The sequence below is a fragment of the Lycium barbarum genome, chromosome 7, assembly GCF_019175385.1.
Source record: "Lycium barbarum isolate Lr01 chromosome 7, ASM1917538v2, whole genome shotgun sequence".
Taxonomy (NCBI): Eukaryota; Viridiplantae; Streptophyta; class Magnoliopsida; order Solanales; family Solanaceae; genus Lycium; species Lycium barbarum.
Window position 1 is genome coordinate 76,908,805 of NC_083343.1, and position 26,156 is coordinate 76,934,960.

The 26,156-nt window shown below is 41.2% G+C and overlaps 1 protein-coding gene across 1 annotated transcript in view; it reads right to left on the reverse strand.

Annotated features, from left to right (window-relative positions):
- Window positions 1-10,846: 10,846 nt before the first annotated feature.
- The window catches only part of LOC132601543 (uncharacterized), a 135,263-nt gene continuing 119,953 nt past the window's right edge, over window positions 10,847-26,156 (reverse strand). The window contains exons 4-6 of the mRNA XM_060314622.1: window positions 12,074-13,324; window positions 11,431-11,968; window positions 10,847-11,337 (exon numbers count right to left, since the gene is read on the reverse strand). Of these exons, the coding sequence (XP_060170605.1) occupies window positions 10,847-11,337; window positions 11,431-11,968; window positions 12,074-13,324 (2,280 nt within the window). The remainder of the gene's footprint in view (window positions 11,338-11,430; window positions 11,969-12,073; window positions 13,325-26,156) is intronic.

A 26,156-nucleotide genomic window follows, 5' to 3' on the forward strand; every position in this document is an offset into this window, starting at 1 on the left:
CCGAGCATTCCTCTGGGACGCCGGAGGAGGAGGTATCCGGGGATGTGCCAGCAGCTCCTGTGATAGAGCACTATGTTAGACAGGCTTCCCCGGAGAGTGTTACGCCCTATTCCAGTCCATTGTCCTGGCCATCAGTGAATCAGGAATCGCCGAGCTACCTATACTCCTCTGATTCGGACGCAGGTAATAGCGGTGGCCAGGCGAGTGGGGGCCAGACAGATGATTATGATGGACACAGTTCCCACGGCAGCTCCCCAGGTCAGGCCCGAGATTGATCATTTATAAGTATATGAGTTTCCTAGAATTTCCTATGTGTGTATGATTTCTGTAGAATATTATTCAGTGACGGCAACGGAAAAATTTAAAGGGATTAAAGACCCAGTGGTTAAAAACAAGGGCGACTGAGATGTCCCCGCCACCAGTGTGAATCTAGGAACCCTAGATGAAAGTGAATATTGAAGATTCAGAAGGACAATATGATAATTGTATGGTTTAAGATGGAGTGGGACCCGTTACGGGAACTTTCCGAAAGTTTACTAAGATCCCGATCTGCCCTAAATTATGTGACAAGGTCGTTCGGGGCAGTCGACGCAATTATATTAACATTAACGCATCAAAATGCGTGAAAATTTCGAGGTTAAGCGTGCTAAGACCAGAGCAATTATGGGATGAGTGACCCCCTGGGAAGGATACAAAAATTTTCACAAGTATAAGTATGATATATAAATGGAAATTTGGGGTAACCTAAAGGAAAAGAGAAGGTGTGGAGTAGCTAGTACCCTCACAGGAGTCGCGCAGACCGAGGCAGACTAAATGGGCGGTAAAAAAAAACGCAATACCGCCCGGGAAATTGAGCAAATTTGAATAACGGTCGGAGACATTCGCAAATAAGATATTAGTAAATATATGTGTATGTATATGATTTTCGTCTGGTGATCATATGGATCAAGAGCTGAGTCCCGGCGACTAATGTTGTGATAGACGAAAGGTTCTACTAAACCGAATACATGAAACGAAGCGGAGGTGAGGATACGAATGTTGTCCAAGAATAGAAAAACCCTGATTGCATTACAAGTTGGTTTAGTGCGACGATATCTGGAAAAGAAAATGAGTATGGATATCTGTGCCCTATTATGATTATGTCTGTCTGATTGGATTCTGATTCTGTCTGTCCGTATGGATTCTGATTCTGTCTGTCCGTATGGATTCTGATGCTGTCTGTCCGTATGGATTATTATTTTGTCTGTCCGTATGGATTATGATTCCGTCTGTCCGTATGGATTGTGATTCTGCCCGTCCGTCTGGACCATACTTCTGTCTGTCCGTCTGGACTATGCTTCTGTCCGGTATACTTCCGTCTGTCTGTTGGGTTATAATTCCGTTCGCTATATTTTTCTGCTTCTGATTCAGACAATGATTATGTTTGTTATATTTTCGCTTTACATACTCGGTACATCTTTCGTACTGACCCCCGGTTCTTCGGGGGCTGCGTTACATGCCCGCAGGTACAGACGCACCCGGTGATACGCCGCCAGTCTAGGGCACCGATTCTGCTATTTTGGAGAGCTCCTTTGGTCCGGAGCGTGTACTTTTGGTATATATATCTTCTGACATCTGAATATTCTGTACGTATGGTAATTCTGGGTACGACGGGGTCCTGTCCCGTCATATGATTCTGTATGTCTGTTAGAGGCCTGTAGATATGTATGTGGGTTACGGGTTGTCACTGTTCAGGTAGATACGTACGATTTTATGACTCTGTCTGTTACGTTAGCCTCATCGGCTTATGTGAAAGTTTTAGTATGCATATGTACATATATATTTTCGCGCGCGCCGTATCTATATTGGCTTGGATCTGTAAACACTTATTTTGAACTTTCTGTTTGGTTCGCCGATTCTGTCAGGTAGGTACGTATGGGTATCCAGTTAGGATACCAGTCGCGGCCCACGGGGTTGGGTCGTGACAGTATGAAGCGGTAAGTTAATTGAGTTTAAGTTGAGATTAGGGACTATTTTGGGAGACGTTTTGGCATGGAATTGATTCTATTTTGACATGTAAGTATAGATTTTGTTGTTTTTGGTATTGTTGCCGATATTTGGGTTGAATTGGAACTGATGGATTGTTAAGTTTACAGAGGAGATGCTTTCCGAATTTCGATAAGTTATAGACTAATTTAAAGGTTGGGATATAAACGTTCTAGACTAATAGTTTGCATACTTGGTCTTGTATGTAGATTTGTCAAGCCCAGGACATAAGCATAGTTAGCTTGAGAAGAGGATAATGTATGTTAAGGTTATCCCTTTCTTTCATTTTGGCATGATCTTTATGATACGAATGAAAGAAGTAAACGAGAGTTCTAAAGATTTGTATTCTTGGCCTCCTATGTTCCATGACCCTAGCTTCCAGAGATTTATTATACTGACATACGAGCTTCTTATGCTACTGGGAGATCTTATGTTACCCAGAGAAGTTTAGGGTATCCTTTTATGAGTCTTTCATGCATTTATATATATGTAAAGCTATTTTCTTACACCACGCCGCGTTATAGTCGGCCGGGAAGGCACGTAGATGTGCACACCACTGTAGTGGGCAGATTATGAGATTATCCCGGACGCGGGATGACATGAGATATGCTCGGGCTGTACATTCCATAGAACTAACAAATATACCATGGAATATGTATATGATTTTTGAGAGAAGCAAGCATATCATACGCCGCAGAGGCACTTTCAGTTATACAGGGTACACAGATACTTTCAGAGATCTAATTAGCCCTCATGTTTCAGATATCTTTCATGATTCTTATGTACATGTTGTTCTTATGCCTTACATACTCGGTACATTATTCATACTGACTCCCCTATTGTTCGGAGGGTTGCGTTCATGCCCGCAAGTTCTGGTAGACCGACAGGCGGTCCAGGTCAGTAGCACTTCCATCTAGCAGTAGTCAGTGCGCTCCACTTGATTCAGAGCTGCATTCTATTTTTGGTATGCCATTTTTTATATGTATATATGGGTATGACGGGGCCCTGTCCTGTCCTTTCTATAGCTTTATACACAGTTAGAGGTCTGTAGACAGTTGTATATAGTTGGGATGTTACGTAGCCTTGTCGGCTCTTATTTTGTCGTTCAACATATGTAGGAGCCTAGTCGGCTCGCACTGTTATTTTCAGTATATATCTATACAGGTGGTTGTGAGTTCTCGATGTTGAGTTCATGGTGTTGGTCTTACAGAGTTAATATAGTTCAACTACAAGTTATTTATGGGCCATCCCGTTGTTCAGTGATATCCAGGTATGAGTATAAAGGTGTCTAGTCGATAGAGGTCAGGCACTCGTCATGACTCATCGGTTTGGGCCGTGGCAGAAGTGGCATTAGAGCAGTTCTATCCAAGGGTTGTCTACAGACCATGTCTAGTAGAGTCTTATTTATGGGTGTGTTGTGTACCACACTTATAGACAGAAGGCTACATGACATATAGGATGTTGTCATTCTTTCTATCTTAGATCGTGCTATATAGCTGTATGATAAGAGTTCGCCTTCTAATAGCCTGTTATGATTTCAGCGATGCCTCGGAAAAAAGCTACAGCTGCCCAGAAGGGCAAGACAGTGATTGGAGAGGCTACTAGCCGTACTCTCCGGACTACCAGGGCTCAGGGCGAGTCTCAGAGTGAGTCCCCATCTCAGACTTTGCATACCCCGCCTGCATCAGAGGAGCTCAGAGGGGTGCCAGCCCTAGCTCCAGCACCTATTCCACTGCCTCTAATTCCTCAGCCAGATACACCAGGTCAGGATATATGGGATGCCATTCAATTTTTGACTAGATTGGTAGCCGCTCAGGCTCAGCGTCAGGAAGTTGGCGTTGATCAGGCAGATCGAGCTATTAATGCGAGGTCAAAAAAAATCTTGGTTTAGATTCCCCAGAATTCTCTAGGTTGAGGCAGAATATGGACCCCCAGGACTTTCTTGATAGCCTGGAGAGGACTTTGAGGGTCATGAATGCTAATGAGGTTGAGTCAGTGGAGTTGGCTTCCTATAGGCTCCGCGATATAGCAGTTCAGTGGTACCAGACGTGGGAGCTATCTAGGAGAGAGGATGCCCCTCCAGCCATTTGGCAAGAGTTTCAGAGGGCTTTATTCGCCATTATTTGTGGCCAGACATTCGGCGGGCTTGAGCAGATAGGTTCTTGCTTATTCAGTAGGGAAACATGAGTGTTCGAGAGTACAGTGTGCTCTTTGATTCATTGGCTAGCTATGCCCCAGCTGTGGTGGCCGATATGAAGGATCGAGTTCATCACTTTGCGATCAATTTAGGGCCACATCTTATTGATGAGTGTACGACAGGTGTGTTACAGCCAGGTATAGATATTTCTCGCATACAAGCGTATGCACAGAATCTGGAGGACCGTAGGCGTTAGCGAAGGACAGAGCGTGAGCGTGACCGAGGCTATGGTAAGAGGGCTAGATGTTTAGATATTGTTGGAGAGTTTAGAGAAAGACAGAGACAACAGTAATCTCAGTATCCATCCCATTTAGCGGTGAGTGCATCTCCGCAGTTTTCAGGTCAGAGATTTGACCGGTCTTTTTATTTCGGAGTGGGTAAGAGTTTCAGAGTTTCGGGTTCTCATTATAGATTGGATTCGGGTCATATGAGACCACCTTTTCCATGGTGTGCCCAGTGTGGTAGACTACGCGTTGGACAGTGTTGATTGGGGTCAGATGCTTGTTATGCTTGTGGTCACCCAGGTCATATGATGAGGGTGCCTCCGTCCAGGGGTGGTGTAGGTATAGTTTAGCCTACAGGGTTCGTAGCTAGTTCTTTTTCATCTGTACACCCTTCAAGTCAAGGTTCTCAGATGTTATTATGGGTATGGGTTGGTTGGCTTCTTGCTATGATAATGTTGATTGTAGAACAAAGATGGTTCGTTTCTAGTTCCAAACGAGCTAGTTTTAGAGTGGAAGGGTAATGTTTCTTCGCTGAGAGGTAGGTTTATTTCCTACCTTAAGACAAGTAAGATGATCAGAAAAGGGTATATTTATCATTTGGTTCGGGTTCAGAATATGCAAGCAGAGTCACCAACCCTTCAGTCTGTCCCTGTGGTTAATGAATTCCCAGAGGTGTTTCCAGATAGGCTTCTAGGAATTCCGCCAGAGCTGGAGATTGATTTTACTAGCGATCTATTACGAGATACTCATCCAATATCTATTCCTCCTTATAGAATGACACTCGCAGAATTGAAAGCATTGAAGGATTTACTTGAGAAGATATTTATTAGGCCCAGTACATCGCCGTGGGGAGCGTTGATATTATTTGTAAAAAAGAAAGATGGCTCCTTGCGAATGTGTATTGATTACATGCAATTGAATAAGGTGACTATAAATAATAGGTATCCACTCTTAAGGATTGATGACTTATTTGATCAGCTGCAGGGTGCCAAATACTTTTTGAAGATAGACTTGAGATTAGGGTATCATTAGGTTAGGGTGAAGGAGGAAGACATTCCGAAGATGGCATTCAGGACTAGATATGGGCATTATGAGTTTCGTGTTATGTCATTCGGGTTAACTAATGCCCCAGTTGTATTCATGGACTTGATGAATCGTGTATTTAGACCCTTTCTAGATCTGTTTGTGTTTGTATTTATAGATGATATTCTAGTTTATTCACCGTCAGAAGCTGAACATGTAGATCATCTACGTGCAGTGCTTAGGGTTCTTCAGGATAGAGAGTTCTGTGCGAAGTTTTCTAAGTGTGAGTTCTGGCTGAACAATGTGGCTTCTCTTGGTCATAATATTTCAGATGAAGGCATTATATTAGATACTCAGAAGATCGAGGCTGTAAGGGATTGGCCAAGACCCACGACACCGACAGAGATACTTAGTTTCTTGGATCTGGCAGGGTATTATAGGCGGTTCATAGAAGGTTTTTCTTCTCTTTCTGCCCCACTAACAAAGCTGACTCAAAAATCAGCTAAGTTTCAGTGGATGGATGCTTGTGAGCAGAGTTTTCAGATATTAAAGGAGAAGTTGACCTCATCACCCATCTTGATTCTTCCAGAGGGAACAGATGGCTATGTGATATATTGTAATGCTTAAGGTATTGGGTTGGGCTGTGTATTAATGTAACATGGAAAAGTTGTTGCTTATGCCTCTAGACAGCTGAGGAAGCACGAGAAGAATTATCTAACCCCTGATCTTGAGTTGGCTACAGTGATCCATGCTTTAAGGATTTGGAGGCACTATCTATATGATGTCCATGTTGATATTTATACTGATCATAAGAGCCTCCACTACATTTTTAAGCAGAAGGACTTGAACTTACGTCAGAGGCGATGGCTAGAGTTGCTAAAAGATTATGACGTTGATATTCTGTACCATCCTGGGAAGGCCAACATACTAGTCGATGCTCTTAGTCGTAAGTCCATGGGTAGTGTATCATATGTGGAGCAAGAAAAAAGAAATATAGTCCATGAAGTTTGTCAGCTAGCTAGTCTTGGAGTTCGATTGATAGACTCAGGTGATACAGGAGTTACTCTACAGGATACATCGATGTCATCTTTAGTAGCTTAGATAAAGGAGCGTTAGTACGAGGATCCTATTTTAGTCCATTACAGAGATACGTCCCCTCAGAAAGAAAAGACACCCTTCATAATTACAGGAGATGGAGTACTCAGGTATCGAGATAGATTATGCGTTCCTAATGTTGCAGGGCTTCGTCAGCAAGTTATGTGGGAAGCTCATTATTTTCTTTATCCTATCCATTCGGGCACAACAAAAATGTACCATGATATCAAGGAAGTGTATTGGTGGGATCGTATGAAGAAGGACACAACGGAGTTTGTCGCTCAGTGTCCAAATTGCCAACAAGTTAAGATAGGGCACCAGAAGTCTGGAGGTTTATTACAGGCTATTGAGATTCCGACATGGAAATGGGAGGCAATTAATATGGACTTCATTAAAGGTTCGCCCCGTACTCAGCGGAATTATGATCCAATATGGGTCATAGTTGACAGACTTACAAAGGCAGCCTATTTTTTACCTGTTAGAACTTTTTATTCAGCTAAAGATTATGCGAAGCTCTACCTTAGAGAGATTGTACGAATTCATGGGGTTCCTACATCCATTATTTCAGATAGAAGAGCGCAGTTGAAATCTTACCAAGACGGATTAGGGACTCAAGTGAGTCTTAGTGCTGCATTTCATCCGCAGATAGATGGAAAAGCTGAGCATACTATACAGACACTTAAGGATATGTTGAGGTCTTGTGTAATTGATTTCCGAGGTAGATGGGATGATCATTTGCCTCTTATTCAGTTTGCACATAACAACAGTTACCATTCCAGTATTCAGATGGCTCCTTATAAAGCTTTATATAAGCAAAGATATAGATCACCCATAGGATGGTTTGATGTTGGACAGAATCATCTAGTAGGCCCAGACTTGTTACAGCAAGAAGTTGACAAAGTGAATGTGATTCAAGAAAGGTTACTAGCGGCACAGAGTTGATAGAAATCCTATGCAGATAATCGGCGACGTAAGTTAGAGTTTGAGGTAGGCGATTGGGTTTTCCTACTCGGCTATGAATGGAGTGATGAGATTTGGCAAGAAGGGTAAGTTAAGCCCTCGATACATTGGTCCATATAGAATCATTCGTACCGTGGTTAAGGTAGCATATGAGTTAGAGCTACCTTCTGATCCAGAGTATGTGAATCCAGTAGTCTATGTGTCCATGCTCCGTAAGTGCATAGGAGATCCGTTTAGAGTCGTGCCAGTAGATGATATCTAAGTGACTGAGCAGTTATCGTACGAGGAAGTCCCTGTGGCTATATTAGATAGACAAGTTCATCGACTGCGAACTAAGGATGTGGCTTCCGTTAAAGTACTGTGGAGAAATAATAATTTCAAGGAGATGACTTGGGAGGCTAAAGAGGAGATGAAGACTAAGTACCCGCACTTGTTTACGTTGTCCCAGGAGGCCCAGTTTGAGACATCATCATCCTCAGGTATTGGATTTATTTATAGCTATTGTGGTTGGTCGGGTGAGACCATAATGTTGTATATTTTAGCATGTGGCCCTGTGTGGCATTGTATTGGGTTGCTATGTACAGGTTGGATGGGTATAGTTACAAGGGATACTCTGCCAAATTTTTTGTAACTCGTGACTTGTATGAACATTCGAGGACGAATGTTCCTAAGGGGGAAAGAATGTTACGCCTCTCATTTTCGCCGCAAGAAAGTCTACGACTTCTTAGTTTGTATAGCCTTTGTACGGAGATTTGTACCCGATTTTTTTGAGATATTGAGTGCCCTACCTCGCGTATACCAAAGTACAAGTATATGTTCTCTACAATATGATAGGATTATAAGTTAAACGAATTGAATCGACGCGAATCGTAGCAACATAGGGAATCAGAAACCAGTCCACTTTGACGGTGCAAAGGGACGGCCCGTTGACGTTGAGTCTTTTCACCCATGGACATGCCGAGGCCCTAGATTTTTGGATGACAAGACAACAGCACAAGTCGACGGTCGCCGACGTGTTGATGAGCCGTCGACCCTACTCGTATACTCGGAGGAGCTGGAACTTTTGTTCCACTTATATATATAGCAAAATCACGCTTTTTCTCTTCATTTTATACTCCCCAACCAGATGCAAACCCTAAAATATTCCTCCCAACATTTCCCAACACATTCGTGAAGTTTTAGCAAGATCCAAGCCTCGTGAAACCGAATTAGTGAAGGGAAAGTTGTTCCTAGGGTTTTATTGAAGTTGTTGAGCTTGAGAGTTGGATTTGAAGTTTGATTGTTAGAGTTATAGTTCCTTCAAGGTATGTATATGATCCTTACCTTTGTTATTGGGTTGATTACCAAGAGTTTTAATGTTTTTAAGTGAAGAAAATATAGTTATGAAGCGATAGGTTAGTTGAGTTTCAGTTGAGATTAGTGATGTGATTCTTCGAGTTAACAAAGAACCAATCGACCAGGATCTTGTTCTTGAAGCGATTTGATGGGCAGATTCAAGAAACGGGCGTATCTCAAGTTATAGGCATTGGATTAAAGTGATTCAAAAGCTATGTGAAAGATGACAATCTGAACTATAAAAATAACTATTGAATCGTTTAAATCAAGTAAGTATTGAGGCCGGCACGATGGAAAGAAAATTAAGTTTTTGGATATGAACTAGAACGAATTTTAATCAAGAACCGCGTTCTTGAATGATCAAAACAAATAAAGTTCCTAAGTCACCACTTGAAATCAATTAACGTGATAAAGAAACACCACACGCTATTGAAAACAAGATAAAGACTATCACCACCTTGCTTGGAACCAAAAACAAGGATAAAGAACACCAAATAGAGAAAATAACTCTATTGCAAAATTTAGGTTTCTGCTCAAAACGTGAATAGTGTTTAACAAAGAATAAGAACCCTTTATAGGGTCTCTTCTTTGATGACTACAAATCCTTATTCTACTCTAGAAAGGAAATAGCTAAAACAAGGAAAGTAAAATCCCTATTATACAAGGAAAGGGGAAAGTAAAACCTACTAGAGCAAGGAAAACAACTAATCCTAATTTAAGAAGGAAATAATTTTAACTTGGATTCTTGGGCTTGAAATCATCCTTGGGCTTCTTGAATTTGAAGACAAGTCCACATACCAATTCTTGGGTTCACAAGAGCTTGTTGTTGACACCCTAAATAACAAAAGCCCAATATAGCTTCTTGATTTTCATCATTCTCCCCTGGTTGAGAAAGACTCGTCCTCGAGTCTGAAGGCTCAATAAATGGTGCAAGATCAGCTACATTAAATATCGGGGATACCCCATACTCTTCTGGTAGCTCCACTCTATAAGCATTATTACCCAACTTTTGAACAACACGAAAGGGACCATCAGCTCTTGCTTGCAACTTTGGATACTTTTGTTTAGGAAACCTTTCCTTCCTCAAGTATACCCACACTAAGTCTCCCACTTTAAAGAGTTGTTTCTTTCTCTTCTTATCAGCTTGTTTCTTGTATGTTTTTGTTTGCCTCTCAATCTCTTGTAAAACTTTCTCATGAATTTTCTTCAACTCTTTAACTCTTTCATCAGCATCTCCACTAAAAGAATGATTTTGAATGAGAGGAGATAATTCTAAGGGACCAAGAGGATTCTTACCATATACCACTTCAAAAGGACTTTTTCCGGTTGTTCGATTCACGGACTTGTTGAAAGCAAATTCAGCCTGTGGCAGCAGTGACTCCCACTCTCTTATGTTCTTCTTAACTAGACTTCGTAATAGGGAACCCAAACTCCGATTGACTACCTCTGTTTGTCCATCCGTCTGAGGGTGATAAGACGAACTATACTTCAACTCTGTACCAAGCTTAGCCCATGAATTACGCCAAAAGTGACTTAGAAACTTAGTGTCACGATCTGAAACAATGCTTCTAGGAATACCATGCAACTTGACAATATGGTTAAAGAACAAAACAGCCACATGTGTTGCATCACTTGTCTTTTTGCATGAGATAAAGTGGGCCATCTTAGAGAACCTGTCTACCACGACAAAGATAGAATCCTTACCTTCTTGAGTTCTTGGTAATCCAAGCACGAAATCCATGCTGATATGTTCCCAAGGTGTTGTGGGAATTGGCAAAGGTTCGTATAACCCCTTATTGCTACCATGCATCTTTGCCCTTTTACAAGTTTCACAACGTTCAATCAACCTCCAAACATCTCGATTCAACTTGGGCCAATAGAAGTTTTCTTGAATCATCTTTGATGTCTTAGAATGGCCAAAGTGACCAGCTAATCCACCCTCATGTGCTTCTCTAACAATGGACTCTCTTAAAGAGCCTTGTGGTATTCAAAGTTGTTTGCCATAGTAAAGAAAACCATCTCTTATCAAAAACATTCTTTGTGGACCTTCCAAGCATCTCGTCCAAATGACTCCAAAGTCTGGATCAGCCTCATAAAGTTCCTTAATATGGTCGAATCCGAATACATTAGTTTGCATGATGGAAAGCACACATGGTCTTCTACTAAGAGCATCAGCAACTTGATTTAGTTTTCCAGCCTTGTGCTTGATCACAAATTGAAAATTCTGAAGGAACTCTACCCATTTTTCATGCCTCGCGTTGAGTTTTTGTTGATGATTAAGATACTTTAGCGCCTCATGATCAGAATATAGAACAAACTCTCTGGGCAGCAAGTAATGACTCCAATGTTGCAAAACTCGAACAATAGCATAAAACTCTTTCTCATATGTGGAATACCTAAGCTTAGGTCCACCCAACTTCTCACTAAAGTATGCAATGGGTTTACCTTCTTGACTAAGGACTCCTCCAATGCCAACACCTGAAGCATCACATTCTACTTCAAATAGATCATTAAAGTTTGGTAACTAAAGGATAGGAGCTTGTGTCATCTTATTCTTGATCAATTCAAAACTTTTTTGGGCAGCTTCATTCCACTTGAATATGCCTCCCTTCAAACACTTAGTTATAGGAGCAACCAACGTGCTGAAATCTTTAATAAACCGTCTATAGAAGGACACCATTCCATGAAAACTCCTTATGTCTGAAATTGACCTAGGAGTTGGCCAACTTAAGATTGCCTCTATTTTGCTTGGATCAGCTTGAATACCAGCACTAGTTACTATGTAACCAAGGAAGCAAACGTTATCAGCATAAAAGATGCACTTCTTGAGTTGTGCATACAACTTCTCCCTTCTTAAGGTTTCAAAAACCTTCTCCAAATGTTTCTCATGTTCGAATTCCTCCTTGCTAAAAACTAAGATATCATCAAAGTAAACAACAACAAACTTCCCCATGAATGGTCTAAACACATGAGTCATAAGTCTCATGAATGTGCTCGGAGCATTAGACAAACCAAAAGGCATTACCAACCATTCATACAAGCCTTGGGTAGTCTTGAAGGCAGTCTTCCATTCATCACCTTCTCTCATACGAATCTGGTGATATCCACTCTTCAAATCAATCTTGGAAAAGATTTTAGCACCATGCAATTGATCAAATAGATCGTCTAACCTAGGGATTGGAAAGCGATACTTGATGGTGATTTTGTTGATTGCCCGGCTATCAACACACATCCTCCAGGTTCCATTTTTCTTAGGAACAAGCAAAGCAGGTACAGCACAAGGGCTAAGGCTCTCTTTTATTAAACCCCTCTCTAGTAACTCTTCAACGTGCCTTTGGAGTTCAGCTTGTTGTGTAGGATTCATCCTATAAGCAGCTTTGTTCGGCAAAGAAGCCCCAGGTATAAGGTCAATTTGATGTTGAATATCACGCATAGGTGGAAGTTCTAATGGGACATCCTCAGAGATCACATCATCAAACTTAGTAGGTAGCTTTTTGGCTCGTGCATCTAACTCTTTCTCCTCCTCTTGTGAGTCTTCTATAGCTATTGCAATATACAATGGCTCTCCTTTATTAATGTGGCCAACAACTTGTGATCTGGTCAATAGGGCATCATCACCCATGGGTTTGGTCTTCTTATTAAGCTCTCTTGGGTGCAATGGTTTCAAAGTTATCTTACGTCCATCAACAATAAATGAATAGGTGTTAAGGTATCCATCATGATGAGCACGCCTATCATATTTCCATGGTCTGCCAAGTAATAAGTGGCAAGCATCCATACTCATTACATCACACCAAATCTGGTCTTTATAGATTTTACCGATTGAAAAAGAGACCAAACATCTTTTTGTGATCTTCATACCTCCACCATCTTGTAACCATTTAATGTTGCAAGACTTGGGATGTTTCTCAGTCTTCAAACCCAATTTAGTCATCATCTCTTCCGAAACAGCATTAGTGCAACTTCCACCATCAATAATCACAGAACATACCTTGCCATGTGAAGTACACCTAGTGTGGAAAAGTGTTTCTCTTTGACAAGACTCTTCATCTCTATGTCCAGCATGTAAGCTTCTCTGAATAACTAAACAAGCACCTTCATCGGCTTCAATTTCGGCATCCTCACGTTCCTCATCAACTTGATCAGATTCTTGGTTGTCTTCATGATCAGCCCCATCTTCTTCCTCAACTATCATAATAGGCTTTCGATTGGGACAATCAGCTTGTAGATGGCCAAAACCGTGGCACTTAAAACACTTTCTCCAAGTTGAATCCCTTTGAGGTTTCTTCTCATCACTCTTAGCATTAGTTGAATTAGAAGAATTACCTCTATGAATTGCCTTGGAATTCCCAGCACCAATATTATTATTCCCCTGGTTAGAATAGTTCTTCTTGGGGTAAGATCTTTTCGGATCCTTTTGTTGCTGTTCAACATTGATAGCAAGTTTTCGCACATCATTAAATGTCTAATAAGGTTGCAGTCGAATAGCATCTGCGATGGAAAGCCGCAACCCACCAATGTACCTTGATAGATTGATGTGATTCTTCGAGTTAACAAAGAACCAATCAATCGACCAGGATCTTATTCTTGAAGCGATTGATGGGCAGAATTCAAGAAACGGACGTAAATCGGGCTATACTTCTCGAAATCATGTGATTTCAAGACGAGGAGAAAGATGACGATTTGAACTATAAAAATAACTATTGAATGGTTTAAATCAAGTAAGTATTGAAGGCGGAATGATGGAAACAAGATTAGGGTTCTGGATATGAACTAGAACGAATTTTAATCAAGAACCGCATTCTTGAATGATCAAAACAAATAAAGTTCCTAAGTCACCACTTGAAATCAATTAACGTGATAAAGAAACACCACACGCTATTGAAAACAAGATAAAGACTATCACCACCTTGCTTGGAACCAAAAACAAGGATAAAGAACACCAAATAGAGAAAATAACTCTATTGCAAAATTTAGGTTTCTGCTCAAAACGTGAATAGTGTTTAACAAAGAATAAGAACCCTTTATATAGGCCTAGGGTCTCTTCTTTGATGACTACAAATCCTTATTCTACTCTAGAAAGGAAATAGCTAAAACAAGGAAAGTAAAATCCCTATTCTACAAGGAAAGGGGAAAGTAAAACCTACTAGAGCAAGGAAAACAACTAATCCTAATTTAAGAAGGAAATAATTTTAACTTGGCTTCTTGGGCTTGAAATCATCCTTGGGCTTCTTGAATTTGAAGACAAGTCCACATACCAATTCTTGGGTTCACAAGAGCTTGTTGTTGACACCCTAAATAACAAAAGCCCAATATAGCTTCTTGATTTTCATCAATTAGGGACTGTTTTGGGAGATGTTTTGGGATGGAATTGATTATATTTTGACATGTAAGTACTAATATTATTGTTATAGGTATTGTTGCTGATGTTTGGGTTAAGTTTATAAAGGAGATGCTGTCCGAATTTTGTTAAATTATAGACTAATTTAAAGGTTGGGATATAAGCGTTCTAGACTAATAGTTGGCATACTTGGTCTTGTATGTAGATTTGTCAAGCTCAGGACATAATCATAGTTAACTTGAGAAGCGGATAAGGTATGTTAAGGTTATCCCTTTCTTTCATTTTGGCATGATCCTTATGATACGAACGAAAGAAGTAAACGAGCGAGATCCAAATACTCTATTCTTATATAGTGTAGGGATATTTGTATCCTTAGCCTCCTATGTTCCATGACTGTAGCTTCCAGAGATTTATTATGCTGACATTCTAGATTCTTATGTTACCTAGAGAAGTTCAGAGTATCCTTTTATGAGTATTTCAAGCATTTATATATATGTACAACTATTTTCTTACACCGCGTAGCGCTATAGTCGGCCGGGCAGGCACGTAGATGTGCACACTACTGAAGTGGGCAGATTATGAGATTACCTCGAACGCGGGATGACATGAGCTATGGATCGAGCTGTACGTTCCACAACACCAGCAGATATACTATGATATATGTATATGATTTTTTAAAGAAGCATGTATATCATATGCCGCAGAGGCACTTTCAGTTATACAGGGTACACAGATACTTTCAGAGATTGAATTAGCCTTCATGTTTCAGATATCTTTCAGGATTCTTATGTACATGTTGTTCTTATTCCTTACATACTCGGTACATTATTCGTACTGACTCCCTTGTTACACCCCGAAAAAATTTCGTGTTACCGAGACTACAGACGACTTAGTATGGGCTCAGGGGAGAGTAAAGATATACAAGGATTAGGGATGAAAATTCTTTTATATATGTATAAGAATAACATATAGATGACAGTGGTGGCCATTTGGTGTAAGTTGGTTAATACATTACTTGACAAATAGCCCTCGTAACCGTAAGTTAAGGTGGGGCCCACATGTCGGGATTTTATAAAGGGCATATGACAAGTTATATGAATAGTACATAGGAAGTTTAGCAAGTCTTAAGGATACGTTTTCGGGTGATCTAGCTTTACGAGGCCAACATACCATTATACGTTGAGAATTTGGGAAAACGTAAGAAATTACAGTTGTAGATAATTGAAATACCTTTCCAACCATAGGTCGTGGGCCTTCATGCGACATAGGGATGAAAAGTAATGGACGTTTTAAGGAGTAAAGGTCAAACAGGCAGTGGGCTCGGCCCAACCCGACTCCAAGTCGGGTCAGGCCCACTTCCTTGGCTATTTAAGGAACATTTTCACCCATTATCTTCCACGCCCAAAGATCTGGAATATTTTATAGAGAGAGAGTGAGGAGAGTTAGAGAGATAAAGCAACGGCTCGATCAAGTTCGAGGCCCCGAATCTCGAGGCTCGTGAAGGATAAAGTGTAATACGAGTTGTCGTCGTCGTTTCAAGCTAAATATTGAGCTTGGTGATGATATTTTCGTGGTTGAGCTGCTGCTAAGGTATGTATTATTTTCTCATCTTTGTTATTGAGATGATTACGTGGAGATTTAACAGATTAAAGTGTTAGAAATATAGTTATAATTATCGTATACCGAATATTAAGGCGTTGTGGTTTAGGGGCTGTTTTGGATAGAATTGTAAGATGATTTTAGTAATATTATTGTTGTAAATTGTTAGATTTGTTGTTGTTGTTGGTTATTAGCTTAATTTGGAATTGTTGGGTTGGTAGGATTATAGGGGAGATGCTGTCCAAATCCCATTAGGCGACATAATAAATAATTAGTTAAAATAATTTTGTTGGCCTAGTCTTAATCCCTATATTGTTGATGGTATTTTAGTTGACTAAGCTCGGGAAGGGACTCGAGGATTAGCTTGAGGCATAAATAAGGTATGTAAGGCTAACCCTTCTTTCATATTTTGGCATGATCCCTTTTATATGACTCCTAAGGAATGTAAAAAATAACTAGTCTATTCTTAGTTGGATTTGGAGTCGATATCCAATGTCTTGTTTTGTTCATGCTATACTCTTGTTGATAATTCGAAGGAAGCTTCTCCGATACATTATACTTACATGTTCACTACAAAGCAAATGGTAAATAAAGGAAACTCTAAAACTTGTTCTCAAAATCTCTCCAAAGGGAGTTGTAATAGAAACCACTCTGAAAGGGGTGCAACGTTTTGTAACTTCATTACATATTTATACTGTATATCATATTTATTGTTATTGTTCCACCTGATCAGCTAGATTATGATATTCTTAAGCTGGAAGCGGCTGCCCGAAGGGGTCACCCTAGCTAAGCCGGAAGCGGCTACCCGAAAGGGCCATCATGACTACGCCGGAAGCGGCCGTCCGAAGGGACTAATGTGTTATTAGCCGGAAGCGACTACGAGTAGGATATTCTATATTTATATTGTGTATGCTAGAATTTGTGTAAGGGACCATATGACATGGTTCAAAGTGTTGTTCCAGGTTACTGCCAGGTTGCTTTCTAAACTTGCTTACTATTTAGCTTTTTTCTGTTTTATGATTCAGTATTGCCTTACATATTCCGTACTGACCCTCTTTCTTCGGGGGCTGCGTTTCATGCTCGCAGGTTTAGGGATGCGGTTAGACGATCTAGCCACGTAGGAAGAGTCAGCATTGAGAGTCAGACAACTGCACTTGCTTCAGAGACTGTTCCTGTTTTGGTATAATTTTGTTTGTATACATTAGGGGTACGACGGGGCCCTGTCCCGTCACTTATGCACGGTCATACTCTTCTAGTTGTTTGCAGACAGCGTGGGTGTCATGGATACTGTTTGGCTTTGCCGGCCATTGTTTTGTTGTACAGAAGTATCGGCAGCCTCGTTGGCTTGCATTGTGATATGTTACGTATATATAAGTATGTTTTGGGATGTTTTGAGTTACAGATGGACTTTGGTATTCTATTTACAGCTTTCAAACTTAGTTAAATAGACCCTATTGAATGCCATGTTTGAGTACAGGTAACATAAGTTGGGTTATCGGGCAGGTTAAGCTCGGTCACTCGCCATGGCCCTAGGTTGGGTCGTGACACCCCTATTACTCGCGGGGCTGAGTTCATGCCCGCAGGTTCAGGTAGACAGATAGGAGGTCTAGCTCAGTAGGAGTTCCACCTAGTAATAGTCAGTGCGCTCCACTTGATTCGAAGCTGCAGTCTATTTTTTGTATGCCATTTTTGATATGTATATATGGGTATAACGGGGCCCTGTCCCTTTCTTTCTATAGCTTTATACACAGTTAGAGGCCTATAGACAGTTGTATATAGTTGGGATGTTATGTAGCCTTGTCAGCTCTTATTTTGTTGTACAGCATATGTAGCATCCTAGTTGGCTCGCACTGTTATTTTCAATATATATCTATATAGTTGGTTGTGAGTTCTTGATGTAGAGTTCGTGGTATTGGTCTTACAGAGTCAATATAGTTTAGCTATAAGTCATTTATGGGCCATCCTGTTGTTCAGTGAGATCTAGGTACGAGTATAAAGGTGTCTGGTCGATAGAGGTCAGGCACTCGTCATGACTCATCGGTTTTGGGTCGTGATAGAGTATCTTCTAATAGGACTGTTATTTTATATGTAAGAAACAGATCCTTTACATTGAGTGCTAAATGGGGACAAGATATGTATACATTGTCTAGGTTTCAATTAACATCTTGGACCATTTTCTATCTTTATATGATCAATGTATTGTTTGTGCCTAATATATCTGATGTTGGCACATGATCTGTAGATGAACTTAATCTTTCCCTTTTTGACATCATAAAAATAAGCGTGCAGCAAGATCCCGGGTATTTGATCAATATCAAACTCATGGCCATAAAGGTTGCATTATCCTGAACCTGATACAACAACACTACCAACTTAATATAATTAAAACCTTAAGAGGAATATTTGCATGCACCACTTTAACTCATAAGACTTAAACCAAAAGAATGCTACATATCATTCTACACTTCCAGGAAAGATATGAAATTTAGATTAATTTTTTGAAGGTTTTAGGCTCTGGATAAACTGTGAGGGGATAAGGACCACGTTCTTTTAATCTCAATTTGGTTATCAAGTCCCTATGTTGGTGATTACATATATTCCCCTTTGGTACTATTTTTATTCAATGTAGTTCCGCCTCTCAATCGTCCTCGTCTTCTTCTTTCTTCATTTCCTTTATTTGCAGCCAACTATTTTTTGTCCTCCAGTTTGACAAATTCCCTCTTGCTAATCTCTTTACCCCCTAGTTACTAACTCTTCCAATGTTTGTCCATGTTAAGTGTGTACCTCTTCTTTTTTCGAAACTCTCACTTCTATTATTCCACTTAGGTACTTGTGTTCTATAGTAATAAATATTTCAATTTCTTAGAATATGTGGCTTTGAGACTTTTCTGTTGGTAATCATCTGATGTTGGTTGAGGTGTATACTGAAAAATAGATATGGACTTGCAAACAAGGGAAGGGCTTTGTGAACTTGGGTATTGGTATAGGGCAACTCAACTGGTTTGTTTTTGGAAGAGTTTTTTGTAGCTGACTAGGATGGATTGGCAATATAGATGTATATACTTAACTTTCAATTGGAAAGGAGGTGCATTCTTGATAGTCATAAGAACCACGTTCTTTGACTAGTTTCCTCGCTGTATGTGTTGTCTATGCTCGAATGTCCATGCCATGAGTGCACATCAATAAAGGTATAAGACTGAGTAACACATTGTTCCACTTGGAGTCGTCTTCACTACTCCTTTTCATAGTCAATGTAAGGATAGGACTGTTGTAGTCAGTTAATCTTCAATTTCTACTCTTCAGCTGCTTCTTCCATAATTGCAGGTCCGTATTGTTCCCTATTTTTTCAACATCTTTCTAGGACTAGTTTCATTGCAGGTGCTCATTTTATATGTCCTTGCCTACTGAGGGGTCTCCTATTTAATTTGAAGGAATTCTTTTGGGAGGAAAGTCTTGCTACTTGTTCCCTCTTTAGAGGCCCATAGGTAAGAGGAGTCAAGACATTAGGCTCCCCATTCACCTAGGCCTCCTGGGATACGACTGAGGAATAGCCTTAGGAATGCAAATTAAATTGAGTCTCCACTTATTAGACAATGGGCGATCAGGTGTTTCCTGATCCATTTAGGCTAGCTGTTCATCTCTGAAGATGATCATATATTTGGTTTTTTAACCTGCTTTAGTGAGGTGGATTAGTTCTTCTTCTTGCCCTGTTTTCATGCTTCCTTTTTGGTCTTTTCCTTTTATTGTCCTGTTCATGGGGGTTTCTCCGTGTCCTAATTCAATGTTTCCTTCTAGGGTACTCTATTTTATCATCAAAAAAAATTTATCCTGGTAGTAAAGATATTGTTGCCTTTGTGTTTGAAGGGAATATGAACTTCCCTTCTTTCAACCTATTTGTTCTTGTAGCTCTTTTATTGTGCAAGTGTCACACTGTTCAAGAACCTTTTCCATTTCACTGCATCATTGCACTCATTGTTTTCGGATGATAAACTTCTTCTGAAGAGTTCTGCTTTTTTCAAGTTCCGCTTGCAGGGCTTCTACTGTACTTTTATCTCTCTTTTTATTTCCTCTTGAGAGTTTCTAAATTCTTTATCTTCATAGTGTTGATTCTTTTTCCATCTCAAAGGGTTGAATTTTCTATGACGACAGAAGAACCTATTTTTTCGAATAGGATGTTACTTTCTTTAGATTCTCTTTTTTTGATCCAGATTGAGTGTTTATTGGAATATCCTTCTCATTAATTCGATCCTTGAGTGCCTTCATAACCATGTCTACTAGACATTCCAGTTCTTGTTTAGAGTAGGTGTGAATGGAATCCTTGAGTTTGGAGAGGTTACACCTCGAAAATCTTTCCGTACTTGTGTGATGAGTAGAACAATGAAGGGCTTGAGTGTATGATGTTTTATTAAGTCGGGATTGGCTAATTATGAATTTTTGGAAATAAGAAGTTGGCGGAAAAATTTCAGCACAGTGGTTGTAAAGGGCACTATACGGCCCGTAAAGTGATTTACGGACCGTATAGTGCAATCGTCCTCCAGCTGTCCAAAAATTTAAAGTTCTGTCAAGTGTTGAAATGGCTAAAAACCACTTGGGGGACAGCCTGTAAACTGGTTTACGGACCGTAAACCTCGGTCGTAAACTGCCATGTCCCTTAGCCAAACTTTCTATTTTTGAAATACTTAAAAACGATCGCGGAGGACGGACCGTAAACCACAATACGGACGTAAACTGTGGTTTACGACCACTGTTCATCCCGACGAGAATTCATTAAACATCAGTTTTGAGTTACTAAAAAGGGACTTAAGACTCATTTCATTTCATTTCTCTTCCATACAATTCAAGAATGCTCTAGAACTCTCCAAATACTTCCTCCATAAGAATTTAAGAGAATCAAAGGGAACATCAAGATCAACACCACTAAATTCATGAAAACAAGTGTAAGAACACATCAAAGGATCATCTAAGTCAAGAAATCCTCAAAAGGGTGGAACTAGGGTTTTGGCTAAGTGAAGTTTAAGGTATGTTTCATGACTATACCATGTGATTCAAGGTATTGGAAGACTCAGATACTTAAAATGTAGAAGAACATAGGAATGGGTCATGATTGAGTAAATAGTGTCACTATGGAATGGTAGTTGGATGGATTCTTAGAAGTTGGCGTGTTATGATTATGAAAACCTTTTACAAATGGTGTATAGGTCATGATATAAGTGTTAAACTCAAAGGAAATGCCGCCTAATTTTCTCTAGGGATAACGATGCGTTCTCATAGTCGATTAACTAATGTAATACGAATTCTCTTATGAAGGTGACGACGTGGTAACGAAGGAGAATAAGTGGACAACAACTTAGCTAAACGACAAGGTATGTGAGGCTAGTCCTTTCTTTCCAATGGCATGAATCTTATAGTCCGAATTACCATCTTTCCATGAGCTCCTACATTCCAAAAAGTTAAATGTCTATATGAGATAAGTTATACGACATGATGATATTAGTCCTTGCCTACACTCACCTTATGTACTAGTCCTTTCAAGGTGAGGCAGAATGTCCGTAATTGCTCCATAAAGTAATCGGGGGGTCACGACCTTACGTCACCCCGATAGAGTAAAGTTGTTCTCAAACCTTATGCTTGTGATTATGACAACATAAATATTTTACAATAAGTACATTATTATGACTATTTTACGATAAGCATGGCATGAGCATTGCATATCGGGCCTAGTTGGCCGAGCATACACCGCTTCGGCGGGCGGCGATACGGATACAGCACAACCTTCGGGCTTGGGCAGACACCACTAGTGGGCGGCATGAGATGGTACCCCGGACGCGGGAGGCCTGGACGCGGGCTTATATTATTGATTATCACACCATCCCGACATGGGCGGGCAGCTTGCATATGATGCAAACATGTTACGATGATAAGTATGAGTAAGACAGCATGCATTATTCCATTTTTGATTATCGGTCAGATCCATAAGCTTTATATTGATGCTCTCATTATATTATTGATGCCTTTCTTCACTGTTCATGCCTCTCATACTCAGTACAATATTCGTACTGACGTCCCTTCGTTGGACGCTGTGTTCATGCCACAGGTAGACAGGAAGGCGAGCTTGATCCAGATACTTAGGAGCTGCCAGTTGTCGAGAGCACTCCATTGTTCGGAGGTGCTTGTGATTTTTCTTTTAGTACATATGTATATATATATTTGGGCATGACGGAGTCTTGTTCCGTCCATTGTATAGTATGTCAGTAGAGGCTCGTAGATGCGTAGTGTGGGTAGCATGGTCTCACATCTTTCATGTATACGTGCACTCATTATTTTGATGTACCAAACCTTTCTATATACACAAGTATTTATGTTTCCATATAAGTTATGATCTTTTTCTATGTTTCAAGCATAAATATGATGATAAGGTATTAATCGAGTAAGGAGGGTAATAGAGAGAGCGGTGCTCGGCGATTAGCCCCGAGTACCCGTCGTGGCCCCTAGCTGGGTCGTGACAGAAGTGGTATCAGAGCAGTTCGTCCTAGGAAGTTTCTACAAGCCGTGCCTAGTAGAGTCTTATTTATGGTGTGTTGCACGCCACATCTATAAACAAGGGGCTACAGGGCATTTAGGAAAATGACCATCTTTCGTTTTACTAGATCGTGCGATATAGCCATGCATAGGATTTTATCCTCCCCTAAAAGTGCGTTGTGATTTTAGAATGCCGCCGAAAGGAAAAGCTACAGCTGCCCCGAAAGGCAAAGCTACGACGAAGAAGCGGGCGGAAAGGGAGCCTCCTGCAAATGTAGAGGAAGGTGAATCACAGAATGAGGCCTCGCCTAATGTAGGAGAGTAGGGAGGAGCCTCAGTCCCAATTCCTCCGCCAGTTGCTTCGGGTCAACAGGTATCCGAGGCCATACATTTATTGACGCAGTTGGTCGCCGCTCAGGCACTACGACATAATGCGGGCCCAAGTGATCGATCGGCCAGTACGAGAGCCCGTGATTTCTTGACTTTAAATCCTCCGGAATTTTTTGGGTCGAAGCCGGATGAGGACCCCCAAGGCTTTGTTGATGCGATGTCGAGGACGCTGAAACTTATGCATGCTTCTGAGACCGAATCGGTAGAGTTGGCCTTTTATAGACTCTGCGATGTGGCGGTGCTATGGTACAAAAATTGGATGATATCAAGGGGAGAGAATGCACCACCTCCTGTTTGGCAAGAATTTGTGGATGCCTTTATTCGTCATTACTTGCCGCCTGAGGTCCGCCGAGCTAGAGCGGACAGGTTCTTGAATTTAAAGCAAGGAAGTATGAGTGCCCGAGAGTATAGTATGCAGTTTAATTCTTTGGCCAGGTATGCCCCGACTATGGTGGCTGATATGGGCGATCAGGTTCATAGATTTGTGAGTGGTTTGGGGCCACAGTTATTTAGATATTGCTTGACAGCCTCCTTGCAAGACGGGATGGATATTTCCCGAATACAGGCACATGCTCAGAACCTGGAGGAACGACAACAACAGCAAAGAAGTGATCGGGATAATGACCGAAGGCAAGGTAAGAGAGATAGATCTACGGGGGCAAGCAGTGAGTATAGAGGGGGATCGAGACAGATGCATTCTAGGCACTCAGGTCAGTCAGCGACCAGTGCGCCTCCCCAGTTCTCAGATAGGAGGTTTGACTCTTCTTTTCAATCAGGGCAGGGCCAGAGCTCGAGGACCTCAGATTTTCAGTTCAAGGGAGATTTTAGCCAGAGGAGACCCCCAGTACTGCGGTGTAGTCAATGCGGCAAATTACATTCCGGACAGTGTCGTCAGGGCACCGATGCTTGTTATGCATGCGGGCAAGTTGGTCACATGATGAGGGATTGCCCTTCGGTGAGAGGTAGAGCAGGGACTCAGCCCACAGGTTCAGCCACGGGTTCTTCTTCAGTGCGTCCGACAGCACAGACTTCCCAGACTACAGCAGGTAGAGGCAGAGGCAGAGGGGGAGCATCTACTTCTGGCGATGTTCAGCCCTGCGTATATGCTTTAGCAGGGCGACAAGATCTTGAATCCTCCCTACCTTGACTATATTTTCCCGTGAGGTATATGCTTTGATTGATCCGGGTTCTACTTTCTCCTAAGTTACCCAATATGTTGCTGATTGTATTGGGGTGAAGCCTGAGCCAATTAAACCTTTCGAGGTGTTCACTCTGGTTGGTGATCCCGTGATAGCCAGGAAGGTATATAAAAAGTGTGTCGTGGTAATATGTGACCGACCGCCAGATTCAAGCCGATTTGATCGAGCTGGAAATGATAGACTTCGACGTGATTATGGGAATGGATTGGTTGGCCTCGTGCTTTGCTAATGTTGATTGCCGGACGAAAATGGTTCGATTCCAGTTTCCGGGAGAGCCCGTACTTGAATGGAAGGGTAACACAGCATCCCCTAAGGGTAGGTTTATTTCCTACCTCAAGGCGAGAAAGATGATAGCCAAGGGCTATATTTATCATCTAGTTCGGGTTCATGATACGGAGGCAAGACCACTAGTTTTCCAATCTGTCTCGGTAGTAAATGAATTTCCAGATGTATTCCCGGATGAACTTCCAGGTCTTCCTCCAGAAAGGGAAATCAACTTTGCTATTGATGTATTACCAGACACCGAGCCTATTTCCATTCCCCCTTATCAAATGGCTCCGGCAGAACTGAAAGAGCTAAAAGCACAGCTAAAAGATTTACTTGAGAAGGGGTTTATAAGACCCAGTTCTTTGCCGTGGGGAGCACCAGTCCTGTTCGTAAAGAAGAAGGACGGATCTTTACGAATGTGTATTGACTACAGACAGTTGAACAAGATAACAATAAAGAATAAATATCCTCTTCCCAGAATCGATGATTTGTTTGATAAGTTACAGGGCGCTAAGTGGTTTTCCAAGATAGATCTGAGATCGGGTTATCATCAGGTGAGAATTAGAGAAGCAGATATTCCTAAGACTGCCTTCAGGACAAGATATGGTCACTACGAGTTCCGAGTGATGTCGTTTGGATTGACAAATGCCCCGGCGGTGTTCATGAATTTAATGAACAATATGTTCAGGCTATTTTTGGATCTCTTCGTGATAGTATTTATCGATGATATTCTGGTATATTCTCGCACCGAGTCAGAGTATGCAGAACACCTAAGAATTATTCTTGGCGTTCTCCGAGCCCGAGAATTATATGCGAAGTTCTCAAAGTGCGAGTTTTGGCTGAATTCTGTGGCGTTTTTAGGCCATGTTATTTCAGATGATGGCATCCGAGTCGACACTCAGAAAACAGAAGTTGTGAAGACTTGGCCAAGGCCTACGACGCCTACAGCAGTTCGTAGTTTCCTGGGTTTGGCAGGTTATTATCGAAGATTCGTAAAGGGATTTTCATCTATTTCATCCCCATTAACGAAGCTAACCCAGAAGTCAGCAAAAATTTCAGTTGAATGATGCTTGTGAGCGTAGTTTCCGAGAGCTAAAAGATAGATTGACCTCGGCTCCAGTGTTAACACTTCCAGAAGGGCCGGATGGTTATGTCGTGTATTGTGACGCTTCCGGTGTGGGACTAGGATGTGTGCTGATGCAGCATGGCAAGGTTATTGCATATGCTTCGAGACAGTTGCGGAAACATGAACAGAATTATCCGACTCATGATCTCGAATTGGCTGCGGTTATTCATGCCTTAAAGATATGGAGGCATTATCTGTACGGTGTGCACGTCGATATCTATACAGATCACAAGAGTCTTCAACATATTTTTAAGAAGAAGGAGTTGAACCTACGATAGAGGCGGTGGTTGGAATTGTTGAAGGATTATGACGTGAATATTTTATACCACCCCGGGAAAGCGAATGTGGTAGCACACGCGCTTAGCCGCCGATCAATGGGCAGTTTAAGTGAAGTCCCTTCAGAAAAGAAAGAAATGGTTCGTGAGCTCTATCAACTAGCAAATCTTGGGGTACGTGTAATTGATTCGGGTAAGGCAGGAATTAGTGTTAATGATCCTGCGGTCTCGCCTTTGAATGCGGAGATAAAAGAACGCCAGTACGAAGATCCACAGATGTGTCATCACAGGGATGTATCCCATGGGAAAGAGAAGTCTCCATTTGCAGTTTCCATAGATGGGGTTCTTAGATACCGAGACAGACTGTGTGTTCCGGATGTGGCAAAATTACGCCAGCAAATTTTAGAAGAAGCGCATCATTCTCGGTATTCCATTCATCCAGGTACGACCAAAATGTATCACGATCTTAAATTGCTATAATGGTGGGATGGCATGAAACGAGACATAGCGGCATTTGTGGCGCAGTGTCCGAACTGCCAACAGGTGAAAGCAGAACATCAAAAGTCAGGGGGCTTATTGCA